At 41.4% G+C, this 16,475-nt stretch overlaps 1 protein-coding gene across 1 annotated transcript in view; it reads right to left on the bottom strand.

Moving 5' to 3' along the window:
- Positions 1 to 15,917, bottom strand: part of RTN1 (reticulon 1) — a 242,343-nt gene extending 226,426 nt beyond the window's left edge. The window contains exon 1 of the mRNA XM_043920790.1: positions 15,416 to 15,917. Within this exon, the coding sequence (XP_043776725.1) occupies positions 15,416 to 15,656 (241 nt within the window). The 5' untranslated portion in view covers positions 15,657 to 15,917. The remainder of the gene's footprint in view (positions 1 to 15,415) is intronic.
- Between the last annotated feature and the right edge of the window lie 558 nt (positions 15,918 to 16,475).

Here is a 16,475-nt window from a genome sequence, read left to right as displayed (position 1 = left end):
GTTTAGCCCTTCCCATAGAGGTTGAGACTAGCTATCATAGGCCATCGGAAGAGCTGAGATGGGTTATCCAGCTTGGTGTCTCCAAGTCAAAACGCTCTCCAACTTCACTAGGGCCAGTTTGGAAAGAGCATGGCTCAGTAGCCCTTCGAGAGTCACAAATTCAGTTCAAGCACATTTCTGAAACTAACAAAACAAAATTTATGGAATGCAGACTCCTTCTTAATTTAGACTCTTCATAATAGACTATGCTGTAATTATTGCATTGATTTTTATATTCTGGCTACATACATAGGTATCACTATACAACTACATGGGCTTTCCTGGTGGTTCAGATGGTAAAGAATCTGCCCGCAAAGCAGGAGACCCAGGTTTGACCCCTGGGTCGAGAAGATCTCCTGGACAAGGAAATGGCTACCCACTCCAATATTCTTGTCTGGAGTATTCCATGGACAGAGGAGCCTGGCAGGCTCTGGTCCATGAGGTCTCAAAGAGTGGGACACAACTGAGCAACTGATACTTTCACTTTCATTCAACTATATACTTTGTGTATGTACTTGTGTGTGTATGTGTATCCAAACACACCCACACATAGTAAATGCTTAATAAATATTTGTTGAATAAATAAATGGATGATTCAATTAGATTTTATTAAACCATGAAACTATTGCTGCTGTATAAACAGTGATCTACATGAGAGTATCTGGAATTACTGACTTTTTAAGAGTAGGAAGTTATTTAATTCCTCCATCCATAAAAGGTCTCTGGAAAATCCCAGAATTTGTGCCCCAAATGGTATTTGTAAGTGCACTTTCCTGAGCAGAGATTCCAAAGTTTTTATCAGATTCTCCAATAGGGATCTGTGATTCTGAAAAGATACAAAATTAATAATCTAATGTATACTATTATATCTCTTCTGTTATATAAACAACCAGCCCACCTTTGCTTACACACCTCCAGTGACAAGAAACTCACCACCATATGAGGCAATCCAGGCTATTTTCATATTTCATGCTTAACTTCTGGTTGACCACAGCTCCATCCTCCAAAGTCATACGGAACACACCCAGTCCCTATGCCACCTGACAGCTCTTTATGTATTTTTAGACAGCTATCAGAACCCACCCTGTCTTCTCTGGTGCAGACTGCCTATCCTCAGTTCTTTCAACCAGAGCCCAGGTTTCTGCCACCATCTCCGCTGGAGCTCTCAGTACATTCAGGACTCTGCCCAGCCCCAGGTGTGGTCAACTCTCAGCTCCTGGTTCTGGGTTAACCTTGAGTTAACAAGACTAACAGTTCTTCATCTGGGGGGAAGCTGGCTTGCCCCACTGAGAGTTAACTTATGGTTAAATAAAGCTCCTCTATTTTTTATTTATATGTTTGCAATTTCACCATGACCCTCCTATTCTATTCATATAGTTAAAGAATCCTACCACAAGATTTTATAATTATCCCTGTCGAATTTCCACTTTTTAGATGTTTATTTTAGCTGAGTGTCCTGCATTCTCAAGTTCTGTCATTCCAAGTTTTAGCTACCATCCCCCTTACCCAGCTTCTCTCTCTTGCTCTAGTACAGATAGGTTTTCATCTAGGTTAATGTCTTACAAGAATGCTACTTTCACTACATAGTCTTTTTATATTTATCCTACACATATAATGTCCAGAGTTTTTGGCTGTACTTAGCAAGAGGGATAAGAAAAAACTGTCTACTCCATCTTTCCAGAAGTGTTCATCTATTTATGGAAGACTTTTAAACCTATAGAGCTTTAAGATCAGCCTGCAAGTACCTTCGCTTGCCCACAGGGCCGATTAATTTACCATTGGGGGCTGGGGTGAGGGTGAGGTGCAGGGGGCTGGCTTTCACTTTGATAGCCTCTCTGTGAGAGAAGCAGCCTTCCAGGCCCCCAGGCATATCTGGGGTAGTTCCCTACATTTACTGCCCTTCCACTGAGCAGGAGATTCAGAATAGACGCGGCTTCCTATCCTCCCTCACTCCAGCTGGCCCCCGTGGGCATGTCTCAGCCCTGCTCCAGGCACAGTTCACTCTTGAGGACATGAAGAATGGGGTGGGTCGCCACTCCAACTGCACTCTTTGTAGCCGAAATGTTTTCCAGTGTGGATGCCAGAACCGACGTCTGTCCAGCACCGTTCTTCCTCGCTCTCCTGCCATTCCCCACTGAGGTTTGGCTGAGGTTCAGCTAAGTGCAGCAGTATTTTCTATGAAAACACCTAGGGCTGAGGTGACATGATTTTTTTCTCAATCTTTATTCTTCTAGACTGCTCTCCTGCATCTGACAGCACTGATCAGGCTTCCTGTTAGTATGTCCTTACAGATGTATGCCTGCATGCTAAGTTGCCTCCGTTCAGTTCAGTTCAGTCACTAAGTCATGTCCGACTATTTGCGACCCCATGAACCGCAAGTCGCTTCAGTCATGTCCAACTCTTCGCGACCCTATGGGCTGTAGCCTGCCAGGCTCCTCTGTCCATGGGATTCTCCAGGCAAGAATACTGGAGTGGGTTGCCATTTCCTCATCCAGGGGGTCTTCCTGATCCAGGGATTGAATCCGCATCTCTTATGCCTTCTGCATTGGCAGATAGGGTCTTTAACTAGCGTCACCTGGGAAGCCCCCACAGATGTATAGTAATTTGCAATTTTCATGTACTTCCTCAGGTTATCTCATTTTATCTTCACAACCACAAGGTAGCCAGGACAATGGTATCAAGCCCATCTTATATAGAAGAAAGTGAGACATAAAGCAGATTTGCCCACATTGACATGACAGTAGAGACCAAAGCCAAGACAAATCTGTTTTCTCAGTCAAGGCTCATTCTATACCATGCCACCTTGGCTTCTTTGATACGATAATAATGAGGGTAATTACCATCTGATTGCCAAGGACTCTACAAGACCTAGGACCACACATACAGAACCGGAGGCTCAGGCAGCCTTAATGCCACTCAGCGAGTATGAGACAAGGAGCACATGTTCTCTTCTTGGCCCTTTGTTCTTTAGTTGCTCAGGCATCTTCACCTCCTTGCAACCCCATGGACTGTAGCCCACCAGGCTTCTCTGTCCATGGGATTTTCTAGGTGAGGATCCTGGAGTGGGTTGCCATTTCCTTCTCCAGGGAATCTTCCTGACTAGGAATCGAACCCAGGTCTCCTGCATTGCAGATGGGATCTTTACCAGTTGAACTACCAGGGAAGCCCTCATACTACACAATCTCTTTCCAAAAACAAAATTATTCTATGGCTTCTCTTCCAATTTTCTAAACCTGTATCTACAATCCTGTTATCATCTCCAAAATCCATTCCCTAATATACACTGCCAAGTGGAGACTTCCATTCAAATGGCTTTTCTTCATTTTGAGCTCCATATGACAAAAATGAATGTATTAGCCTCATCTCTCTGACCAGTCCCCCCACCCCTCTTTAGCACTGTCATTCTCCCAGCCACAGGCACAGAACCTTAGAGTTGATTCATTCCTTCCTTCATCCTCCTTGTCCTGTCAGTCACAAAGTCCTATTGAATATTCTGATGAAGTGCTCAACTTTCCTCCTCTTTCTTTCCAGGTACCTTCCTCTTTATTCTCATGGTTAATTTATTCAAGGCTCTGAAACTGATATTATTTCTTTCAGCAAAAGTGCAGGTTTTAGATCACCCCCCCATTGAGTTCATTATCTATGCATAACATTTAATCTTCCTAACACGGCTTCCTACAGTCATTCCTCAGTATTCACTGGGAATTTTTTCCAGGACCCTGTGCAGATATCAATATCCATGGATGCTCAAGTCCCTTATACAATATGGTATAGTACAGTCAGCCCTTCTGAAACCAAAGGATACAGAAGGCTGAATGTATTACTTCCCCCAAATATAAACCTTCAAATGCCCCCAGAATCCATATAAAAGGAGTCTGAAGTCCTGAATAGCCTTCAACATCTCCCCCCAGAATCTGACTTCCCACACCCAAACAGGCAGGTTAAGATACCCTAGTCACTGCTCATCTCTATGTCACCACCCATATCTCTCCCCTCACCTAAAACTGCCTTTCTGCCACTTCTGCTTATTTCTATTCTATCCATCCTTTAGGCATAAGGCACATTCTACTTTTTTCAAGACACCAGGTACCCTGGAACTCATAAAATTATGAACTTCCTGCAGTGCTTATAGCTTGTAGCATCCATCCAAGGACCAGACTTGACTCTGACTTGAGTTGTTTACCTTTGTTTTGTGTGGATGAGTCACATCCCCCATCTAGATAGTAAGCTTGGAGGAACAGACAGGACATAGCTCATGTTCCTCCATTCCCCACAACTCCTAGCAAAATGCTGAGCCAGTAAGTCAGGAGGAGAGGAGAGTCAACATATCAGTGTTTCCTAAAGTTTTGACACGTATTTGGCAGGCTTGTTTCCCCGAGGTGAAGTCTGTGAATCACTTCATGTTATTTTGAAGCAGGAAGTCTACAGACCACATTTTAAGAAGTGCTGATTTTTCGGGATTCATTGAACAACCCATGCCAAAAGGGAGATGGGACATTGCTGTTTACTCTTATGCATGACAACTAGATCAGCAATCATTTGAATACACATTTTCTGTTGCCCAAGAGTTGTTTATAAAAAAATGAAGACTTGCTATGCATAAAACAAAATTCTAGCTACTTTTAAGAATGTGAGATATTCCACAAATTCCCCATATTCAGGAAGCAAGAATTTGTTCTATAACTGGTTTTATAACAATCTCATGTAGTAGATGAATTAAAAATTCCACTTGTGGATCGGACATGGAAGTTAGAATGTAGAACTGTTCCAGCTAAAAATGTAAATCATTAGGTAGCTTAGCAAATACGGTTTTACAATGAATAATCTGGCATAAATGTACAGTAGTGAGACAGAGGACTAAGGACAGAATCACATGATGCTTTTTGTGATATGACATTAGTTAATGAATTCCCCAAACATTTTAGAATATATTAAATATTTATGGAATTAGAGTCTGTAGTAAAAAATGAAAAGTGTAGTTCAGGAAAAAAGAATAAAACAGATGCTTGCAGATAGCATGTTTTGCATTTAAGGTAATAACTCTTAATTACATAAAATTGTGTAGTTTTCAAGAAGCAAGTATGTTACATTATGGAGCTTTTTCCAACAATGGAGAATTAGAGAAGAATTTTTTTATAGAATTATTTTTTAAATTGGAGGATAATTGCTTTACAATGCTGTGTTAGTTTCTACTGTATGACAACATGAATCAGCCATGAGTATACATGCTTCCCCTCCCTCTTGAGTTTACCTCCCACCCCTTCATCCCATTCCTCTAGGTCATCACAGAGCACCAAGCTGAGCTCCCCGTGTTACAGAGCAGCTTCCCATCGGCTATCTATTTTACACACGGTAGTGCATATACAGCAATACCACTCTCTCAATTTGTCACACCCTCTCCTTCCCCTACTGTGTCCACAAGTTGGTTCTCTATGTCTGCGTCTCTATTCCTGCCTTACAAATAGGTTTATCAGTACCATTTTTCTAGATTCCATAAAGAAGGCCACAGAGAGTGGCCTTCCACGGAGAGTACATTTTTTAGGAAGTCAATCTGAAGTTAGCTGTGGTTTTTGTAACAAGCACTGTTTCTGATTTCATTTGTATGCTGTTCACTCTTCAGCAATATGCCTTCTGTAACAATCACAGGTAAGGTCAGGGGTATTGCTTTCTCTTATGGAGGAATAAAGATCTTGGTATAACACTTTCCATTCTAAGTCTCCTCCAGTAAACAGCAACCTCACTTGTTCTTAAATATCAGTAACTGAGAGGAAATCCATCTCTTTTTCTGAGCAATTCTAATTATCAGAACTTTCTCCTTCATTAAGTTGAACGCGTTTCTCTGATTTACCTGCTAGTCCCAATTCTGCCTTGTAATATCACTTTAGTCAAGTCTTTATTTGCTTCATAAGATTTCTTCTAGTATTTGAATTTAACACTCATATCTCCTTTCAGTCTCTTATTCTGGCTAAAAATTCTTAATTTTTTTCAATCATTTCTCAAACAGCATTTTTTTTCCCCAGAAGCCACACCAATTTAGCCAGCTGTCTCTCACCATACTACAGTTTCTATAAACCATGGCACCCATCACTTAGTATAACACTCCATATTTGGCCTGCCTAGAACAGAATCCAGGAGAACTACTACCTCATACAATGTGTACCCAAGACTTTCTATTAATACTACCTAAAATTACATAAGATATTTTAGTAATTTCACCATACCACTAGCTCATATTTAGTTAATTACAGTCCTCAAAGTTCCCATCCCTCACAATGAACTATTTTAAGTTGCATCTCATACACTCTGAACAAATTAAACAGAATTTGCAGAACCCATAGTCAGAAATTTATATTTATGATTTTACAGGCTACTCCTCTTCCCTCATCTCTAAAATTCTGTAACTTTGAAGCCCAAGACACTATGTTCTTTCCTAAACACAGCAGCACTGGTTCACTGTACTCTACAATGTCTGCCATGGTTCTTTGCAATTTCAGTAATCACGTAGATTACCATTCCACTCCCAGCCTGCCATTCTTCTGGACCCCAATCTTCTGATGACCTTGTCCTCCACTCCATCCCAGTCTTTCAATCTCCTCAATAACTGTACCCCCTCCTTAATCTCCGTATCAAATAACACACTGCTCATATCATCTTTTCTCTGTGCTTCATCATCCTCTGTCCTCCTTCCTCCTCCCCAAATTCCAAGATCAGTCAGTAATCTCACTGCCTTGCATGCATCTGATAACCCCACTGTCCACCTTATTCAATTCTCCCTCTACATCACTAGCTCAGATGGTAAAGAATCTGCCTGCAATGCGGGAGACCAGGGTTCAACCCCTGGATTGCGAAGATCCCCTGGAGAAGGGAATGTCAACCCACTCCAGTATTCTTGCCTGGAAAAGTCCATGAACAGAGGAGCCTGGCAAACTACAGTCCATGGAGTGGCAAAGAGTCGGACACAACTGACTGAGCATACACACACACACACACACACACACACAGAGTAAGATATATAATTTATTGGAAATAGACTTTCTTTTTTTTTTTTTTACCAGTTAGATAGCTACTTTTAATTATCTTTTTTTTTTTAATTTTTTTATTAGTTGGAGGCTAATTACTTCACAACATTTCAGTGGGTTTTGTCATACATTGATATGAATCAGCCATAGATTTACACATATTCCCCATCCCGATCCCCCCTCCCACCTCCCTCTCCACTCGATTCCTCTGGGTCTTCCCAGTGTACCAGGCCCGAGCACTTGTCTCATGCATCCCACCTGGGCTGGTAAGGAAATAGACTTTCATTTGTCCCTTTCTGTACCATATACTTAGTGCTTAGAACAATGCCTGGAATATAGCAGAGGTTCAATCAATAATAGTGTAATAATTAATTAAACAGTGCTCCCTTGCTGAATTTGATAACAATGGTTGCTGCTGAAAAGGAACAAAGGCTGGTTGGAGTGTGAAGAAGACTTCCTTTTCTCTGTATACCCTTTTGTACCTTTTAAATTTTAGTTTTCCAAAAATTTTTTATTTTGTATTGGAGTGACCAACCTAGATAGCATATTAAAAAGCAGAGACATTACTTTGCCAACAAAGGTCCATCTAGTCAAGGCTATGGTTTTTCCAGTGGTCATGTATGGATGTGAGAGTTGGACTGTGAAGAAAGCTGAGTGCTGAAAAATTGATGCTTTAGAACTGTGGTGTTGGAAAAGACTCTTGAGAGTCCCTTGGACTGCAAGGAGATCCAACCAGTCCATCCTAAAGGAGATCAGTCCTGGGTGTTCATTGGAAGGACTGATGCTGAAGCTGAAACTCCAGTACTTTGGCCACCTGATGCAAAGAGCTGACTCACTGGAAAAGACTCTGATGCTGGAAAAGATTGAGGGCAGGAGGAGAACGGGACGACAGAGGATGAGATGGTTGGATGGCATCACCGACTCGATGGACATGAGTTTGAGTAAACTCCGTGAGTTGGTGACGGACAGGGAGGCCTGGCGTGCTGCGATTCATGGGGTTGCAAAGAGTCGGACACGACTGAGCGACTGAACTGAACTGAACTGAACTGAACTGAACAGAACTGACAGACAATTAACAAAATGTGTTGTGATAGTTTCAAGTGAACAGCAAAGGGATTCAACCAACATATACATGTATCCATTCTCCCCCAAACGCCCCTCCTTATCCAGGCTTCCACATAACACTGAGCAGAGTTCCATGTGCTATACAGTCCTTGTTGGTTATCCATTCTAAATATAGCAGTATATACATGTCCATCCCAAACTCCCTAACTATTCCTTTCCTCATCCTTCCCCACCCCCTCAGCAACCAAAGTCCATTCTCTAAGCCTGTGAGTCTCTGTCTTGTAAGTTCATTCATATTACTTCTTTTTAGATTTCACATGTAGGGTATGTCATACACTATTTCTCCTTTCCTGCCTTACTTCACTCAGTTAAAATTTAATATCACATGCATATGCTTCCTATTCCAAAAAGGAATTTTTTAAATTAGAGCAAAAAATTATTTCAGTAAAAAGAATTCACTTTTGGGTTAACATTAAAATCAAGATTTTTAAATAGCAGTGATATCCTCTACTTTACCAACAATCTTTTGAAACTTTGTGCCATTTGCAAAATTAAACAGCATGCTTTCTTTCTTTTCAATTAATTTTTACTGGAGTATAGTTGCCTTACAATGTTGTGCTAGTTTCTAGTGTACAGCAAAGTGAATCAGCTATACGCATACACATATCCCCTCTTTATTGGGTTTCCTTTCCATTTAGGTCATTACAGAGCACTGAATAGAGTTCTCTGAGCTATACAGTAGGTTCTCATCAGTTATCTCTTTTATATATAGTACCAATAGTGTATATACGTCAATCTTAATCTCTCAATTCATCCCACTCCCCTATTCCCTCTTGGTGTCCATGTTTGTTCTCTACCTCTGTGTCTCTACTTCTGTTTTGCAGGTAAGACCATCTATACCATTTTTCTAGATTCCACATATATGCATTAATATATGACATTTGTTTTTCTCTTTCTGACTTACTTCACTCTGTAAGACAGTCTCTAGGTCCATCCAGGTCTCTACAAATGACCCAATTTTAATCATTTTTGTGGCTGAGTAATATTCCCTTGTACATATATGCCATATCTTCTTTATCCATTCCTCAGTTGATAGACATTTAGGTTGCTTCCATGTCCTGGCTATTGTAAATAATGCTGTAATAAATGTTGGAGTGCATGTGTCTTTTTGAATTACAGTTTTCTCTGGGTATATACCTAGTGTAGTGGGACTGCTAGGTCATATGGTAAGTTCTATTTTTAATTTTTTAAGGAACCACCATACTGTTCTCCTTAGTGGCTGTATCAGTTTACATTCCTATTAACAGTGCAAAAGGATTCTCTTTTCTCTACTCCCTCTTTAGCATTTATTGTTTGTGGATTGTTTAATGATGGCCATTCTGATGGGGGTGAGATGATACCACAGTATAGTTTTGATTTGCATTTCTCTAATAATTAGTGACGTTGAGCATCTTATCATGTGTTTGTTGGTATCTGTGTGTCTTCTTTGGAGAAATGTCTATGTAGGTCTTCTGCCCATTTTTTTGGTTGGGTTGTTTGCTTTTTGATAAACAGTGTGCTTTCTAAAGCAAGCTGGGTACTTCTAAAGTTCCTGGGCATAGTACGTGCTGTGCATATGTTGGTGATTCAGAATATGAAAAATAGAAGTAATGTTTTATAGGCATTATTTTTTTAGTGAATCAATGGAAATTTCTGGCAATCAGCATGTTTATTATTTTCTAAGGGTTTATAAAAATATTTGGCATAATAATACATTCTTAGATCTACAAGCACTCAGCAACAAATATATTGGCTTAGTAAGTTTTTAATATCTCTCATTTCCTCATTTTGAAAAATCATTCCCCACTTCAGCTTTTCTGAAATTAGTCTTATTCTCAAGAGACACTAGAATGACATTAAAACTGCTCACTGCACTCATTCTATACCACATGCAAAGAAGTCAGCTCAGAAGAGCCAAGCTTATCCGAGTAGTGGTACAGGATTTTACTTGCTGTTTACTTATCCTGGGCTTCTGGTCTTTCTGTATGTTTTCCATTGTCCAACTTAAGAATTATAACCCACTTTAATGGGTTTCCCTTGTGGCTCAGCTGGTAAAGAATGCACCCGTAATGTGAGAGACCTGGGTTCAATCCCTGGGTTGGGAAGATCCCCTGGAGAAGAGAAAGGCTACCCACTCCAGTATTCTGGCCTAGAGAATTCCATGGACTGTATAGTCCATGGGGTCACAAAGAGTCAGACACAACTGAGTGACTTTCACTCACTCACACCCACTTTAATTATTTATTTTTAAATGATCACCACAATAACTTATAGTGAACTTCCATTATCTCATACAGACACAAGATTAAAGGATTAACTCTCTTAACAACTTTCATATATAACATACAGCACTGTTAATTATACCTGTCATGTTGTACATTATATTCTGAGTACTTACTTATCTCATCTGGAAGTGTGTACCTTTTGAGTGCCTTCATCCAGTTCTCCCTCCACCCACCAAGCCTCTGACAACTACAAATCTGATCTCTTTTTCTATGGGTTTGTTTGTTTTCGAAGTATAACTGACCTACAACAACATGTTAGTTCCTGTTACATAACATAATGGTTCAATATTTGTATACATTTCAAAATGATCACTATCCATTTTAAATAACATAGGTTAAATATGAATTGAGAAACTCTTCCCTCTCATTTTTTCATTACTCTCACTAGAGCATCTTCCACAAGCAGTGAGCCTCTCCAGTTCATGTTGTTGTTCTCATTGTTCTTTTTGCCCCCAAATATTATTTAAACAAATAAAATTGGTTGTCTTACATCTTTTGACCATGTTCTTTCACAGAGAGCATTCCTATGTAGATATATCAGTCTCTTGAAATAGGTCTTTTATTTTCTCTGCTGTCTATATTTTATAGTGCCTTTTCCAAATCTTCCTTAGTCACCACTGAAATAATTTCCTTTAACTTTAAAATAAAAGCACAACTAATACAAGGATCTTTGAGTACTATTCAGCCAGCTATTTCTATAAAGACAGAATTAGCTAGATAGTTAGGTAGATTGATGGATTTTATTTTCCCCCAGCTGTGCACTTTGGGCAACCTATGCTAGTATTTATTCATTCAGTGTTGACCTCAGAAAAGTAACTCATGTCTGTGTGCCAGTGTGGTTAGATTGTTATAATACCCTTCCAAACAAGCTTCCAGCAGTGACTTGGGAATAAGGAAAATGGAAAAAAAAAAAACCTATTTAACTAAATCCTAATGTGAAACAGAAAGATGCCCATGCTCTAGGAAACCACAACCAGTGTTCAGTACAGATCCTTACACAAAGGAGGCATTCAGGAAATGTTTACTAAATTGAGTTGAATCACAATGGTCTCTCATTTTACAGATAATAAACACTTTCCATAATCCAGGCTATGCAAGATAGACAGTATAGTGAACAAAATAATCCACTCTTTTCCAAATCCTCAAAGTCAGAAGTAGATGAACAGCCTAAAAAAAGAGATGGGAGCAGGAATGTTTATGCTATATTTGTGGACAATGATAAGGATGGGGTTTCTGGAACAGTGAGTTCATGAAGAGGAAGTTATGCTGAAAGCTCTGATAAAGTTTATTTATCAATGTATTTTTAGCATATGTGTTTCTAAATTTTAATTTAACCAATTTGAATTCCCAATATGAAAGATATGCACTATAGTTACTGCCAGAAATGTCATTGATTATATTCAGAGTCTGTGCCCAGAGAAATAAATTGCATTAGAAACTCTTATTTTCTTAAAGGTTCTATAAAATACTGTAAAAGTAAGTGCAGTGTTCCTTCCCATTTCAACCGAACTGCAGTTTTCTTAAAAGATGAAAGAAAACAGAAGATAGAAATCTATACCTCCTGAAGAGGATTGCTGGAAATGACTCCAAATAAAAAATACCTACACATCTATCAAACATATCCACAAGAAAAGAGTCAATCTAGCCTCTATGTGGGTTTTAAAATATGATTGGTAATATGTGTGGTACAATTTATGATATTAAACAGAATAAACACAGCATATATAAACATTTCTGAAAGGTATTTAAATCATGATAGATTAAGAATAGTTTTTCCAATAGAGTATCATATTCAGCATTTGAAAATTATGAGTACTGTGGTCCAAGTAAATTAGGAAAATTTCTCTCTCTCTATTCTTCTTCCTCCCTCCCTCTCTCTTTCTCTCTCCCTGTCACCCCCAACTCAGCAATCATCTAGAAATTTAAGGTAAATTATCTATAGGTCAATATCACTAAAGCAAATCATCACACTGGGCTGATTTCTCCAGGCCATTCTCAATTCTCTTATTCATTTTGCCTTCCATGCATGAATCAATGAGTTTAATTTCTAAGTGGCCAATGAGTTAACATCTTACCATGGCATTTTGTTCAAATGTTCTATTTTAAATTCTTCCTTTAAACAAAGGGCCATTCTTCTATCCTTGTGTTATTGTATGCTCCTTTTGAATAGTTTTCAGGAATAAAATAACTGATCATGAAAAAACAAAACAGTTGCTCTTAATATACTTTGTTTAATGTTACTAGATGATGGTACTGATTCATGATTAACAACCTAACATGTTGTAGCCTACACATGGTGCATTAAATGTTCCCTTGGCAACAGACATCATATCATATGCCCATTATCAATTTTAGACATGAAAAACTGTAGCCTTAGAATAAAGTGTTACTTTTTGTTGAGAACATTTTCATCCCACTAAAGGGACAGAAGCAATGAGAATACCTGGAAATACTGTACTTATGGAGTTTTATCCTGCAACGCTAATGATATTTAAACATGTATTAATTCCAGGACATCACAGAGAAATATTTTTAGAAATGTTTCTTTAAAAACTTTAATTACCATCAATGTATAAAAATGAATCACAGAATTTTTGTCCAGATGGCATGATTAGTGGTGTTTTTCAGGAAAAAAAAGTTTTAAAACATCAATATTTGTCTTACATTTTGGAATTCCATTTGAAAAAGAAACAAAATTTGTTTACAGTGCATCACATGCAACGTCTAAGTTACTTCTTAGTTTGATTTGAGTCCCAAAGAGCATCATTCTTTTACAAAAGTAAAATTATGAGCTTAATAGGCTTCCTCTGGATTTTGTCCCTGATTAAGTTGAGGATGCACCTGCTAACTTTACTTATTGCCATAGAACTGCAATAATAAAATAACAGATAAGGAAGCTGGCCCAGATTTTACTTGATTTTTTTTTTCAAGATCTAGTAATTTATTTAGACATCATTTCTGGCATCTAGGCCTCTTATAACAGCCCATACTGAAAACTGAATGCAAACTGAAAACACTAAATAACCAATAAATATATGACAAATTCCTTCAAGCAGCAATAATAAACTTTAAAATTTCTGTATAAATTGCAAACTTATGCTTCGTCCCCCTCCCTTCATTCTTTTCCCATCCAAACTCAGCATTATGTTTAATTTTACTAATGTATTTGTTGCCTAGGATAGGAAATCCCTAATACATTTAACAAACTATTTCTATAATCATAGTAATAATGTTAAAAATTGCAAAAGCCTACTTTGTCACAATTGTTCTAAGCATTTTATATATAACAACTATTTTAGTGGATAGTATGTTATTGAGAGGAAGCTAAGTTTCCTCTCCTTAGTTCACCTGACTTTGATCACACCAATGAGAGGTGGGCAATGTTTATAAATGATTTATTTTGATGATGGTGGATAAAGGTTCTGTACTAGGAGCTACTCTCAACGAAGAATGCTGACGGTAAATCAACCAAAAAAGTACCTTCCTTTGTCTACTAGCTTCTGCCATCTTCTTTTGCAATTATAAAGTTTTGTTTTCATTTAGATTAAGTTGAGATCTTAGTTGTAAATCCTCCCCTCCCCCATATAAATAACTAATACTGGACAAACGGGGTTTTCTGCTTTTGAGTCTTTCTTTTTTCTTTTTTGTTTGTATATGGTCTTTTTCTCTTCCCTTCAGAATGTTTTATTCAAAACATTCCCTAAATCTCCTTTCCTCAGCTCAAATCTTTTGTACTAGAGCATAATAAAGACTACCTAAAGCACTCCATGTGACCCTTAAGAGAGGCAGTGGCTTAAAAAAAGTGTGCCCCTAAATCAGCTGCCACGAACAAGCATGCCAGTCCCACCCCCATTCCGCTCCCCCGGGATCACCTAGCACCCGGCCTTCAAGAGCTACATTTCCAAAACTACACAACTCTCACTCCATCCGGCAAAGCTTTCTCAGAGAACTACGAGACACAGCACCGTCCCCCTGCTCCTTGGAAACACTGAGTTACCTAAGCCGGCAGTCCCACCCCAAAGCTCGTTTCTGGCATCCTTTGGGCAGGATGCTTCAAGATCTCAGGTCTCCGCTGGGATCCAGATCAGAAGGTGAAGTCAGGTGGAGGGGCGACAAACCCAGGGCAATTTCCTAACGCCCTCGCTGGCTCAGACTGCTGGCAAGCTGTGCCTCCGAGCTACACCCACCGCCACTCAACAATCTCTAGCACCGCAGCCAGCGGCCGCTCTAAATCAGGGTTCCAAGTTCCAAAGCTTCCTTCGAGGTGGGAGCATCCGGGAGCTGAAAAAGAAGGGTTCTGGGCGGGGGGACCGCCACAACTCCCTACCTTCTGGCTTCGCAGTCCCTCTGGAATTAAACGCACCTCGGCATTTCAGTTGAGTGCTCGAGGAACTAAAGGAGGGGAAGGGAAATGGGAGGAAGTAGGGTGTGGCGACTCTCGGAGGTTAAGGAAAGGGAGAGTTAAAGTCACATCTCTGCCCTAGATCGAGTCGGGTCTAGGGGCAGCTGGCCTGCCGGTCGCTTTGTCGTCAGCTTCCCCTGTCGCGGGCGCGAGCCCTGCAAGCAAACACGCCCCCCGCCCCCAATCGTCCCAACTGGCCTAGCGGGCCCTACAGCCCCCAGTCCCCAGGAAGAAACTTGTACACAGGCGCGCCAGCAGCCAGGATGCTGCGGTTTGTCTCTGAGGACAACTTTGAAAGCCAGAAAAATAACCCTAATGAAATAAAAGGATCAATAGTATTTTATTTTCTTCTGAGCCTTTAGAAAAAAATAAAATTTCTGTTTCTACCAGTCCTTTAATATTTACAGGCGCCTGTGGCGAAGAGAGGGGGGGCGGGGACAGATTAAGGTTGGTACTTAAGATAGAGAACCAAAGTAGGTGCATAGGTGAGTTGCAGAAAAGGGGGCCGGCTAGGGGACCGGAGTCCCAGACGCCATTTGCGGGGCAGCGGCGCCCGCCCGCCTTACCTGTGGATGCAGTTTCCATGGCAACGGGCGGCGGCCGGGCGGGGCCCGAGCCCAGTTCCCGCGGCGCAGCTTCGGCGACCTCGGCGCCCAACCCCGGTCCGGGCTCCCCCGCCAGCGTCTCGGGCTTGGCTCCTTTCGGCGTCACCGCTTCGTCCTCCCCCTCCCCCCGGTCCCCGAACCACTGGGACCCGGGGCCGGCCAGCGGCAGCAGCTCGTCTCGGGGATCCGGCGGCGCGGCCATGGCTGGCAGTTGCCCGGGCGCGGCGACAGCGGCTTGGCGGGGCCGAGGTGCAGTGACTGGGCGGGCGGGCGCTCGCTGCTGCTGCCCCCGCCGGGACTCGGGGCTTGGGGAGGCTGCGGTGTGAGCGCCGCCGCCGCCGCCGCCGCTGCTGCAACTCCGGCCGAGCTGCTGCCTACAGCTCTCGGCGCTTCAGCTCCTCCTCCTCCTCCCCCTCCTCTTCCTCCGGGCCCCGCGGCGGCCTCTGCCCGCGCTCCTCCTCCTACTCCTGGCGCCGCCGCCGCGGCCGCCTCGCTACTCCCAAGCCTGTTATTACGCAGGTGAAAAAGGCCTGCTTGGTCCGAGTCTTCCTTTGCACACGTCAGCCCCCGGCCTGCTAATGGCAGGCCTAGATTTAGGAGATGTGCCAGATCCACTTGAATCTTCCACTCAGGTGGGCAGGAACCAGAGAGAATGGCAGGTAGAAGCAGCCCTCGAGCTGAAACGTGACTGATAAGGAAAGCTGCCCACCCAACTCATGAAGTTAAACCCGGACTGGTGTCCTGGGACCCGAGGCAAAGAAAGGAAACTGGAGCCATCAAGGCCACAGCTCTGAGGGTGACCAGTATCATCTGTGGAGGGGACCGGTCTTGGCGGGGAGGGGTGGAAGTGGGGGTTCACAGATGGAGACGAGGGAATCTGCAACGCTGAGGTTAAATGTTGCATCCTTAAACTGTTTCCAAAACAGAACCAAAAATAGTGGAGTACAGGAAAGAGCTATCAGGAAAGCCTCCGAAAAAAAGCTTACCAGACTTCATTCCTACCAGCACTGAGGGCGAATAA

This window comes from Cervus elaphus, chromosome 12, assembly GCF_910594005.1.
Source record: "Cervus elaphus chromosome 12, mCerEla1.1, whole genome shotgun sequence".
Classification (NCBI taxonomy): Eukaryota; Metazoa; Chordata; class Mammalia; order Artiodactyla; family Cervidae; genus Cervus; species Cervus elaphus.
The sequence above is the reverse complement of the archived record's forward strand: the minus strand, read 5'-3'. Positions and strand labels throughout refer to the sequence as shown.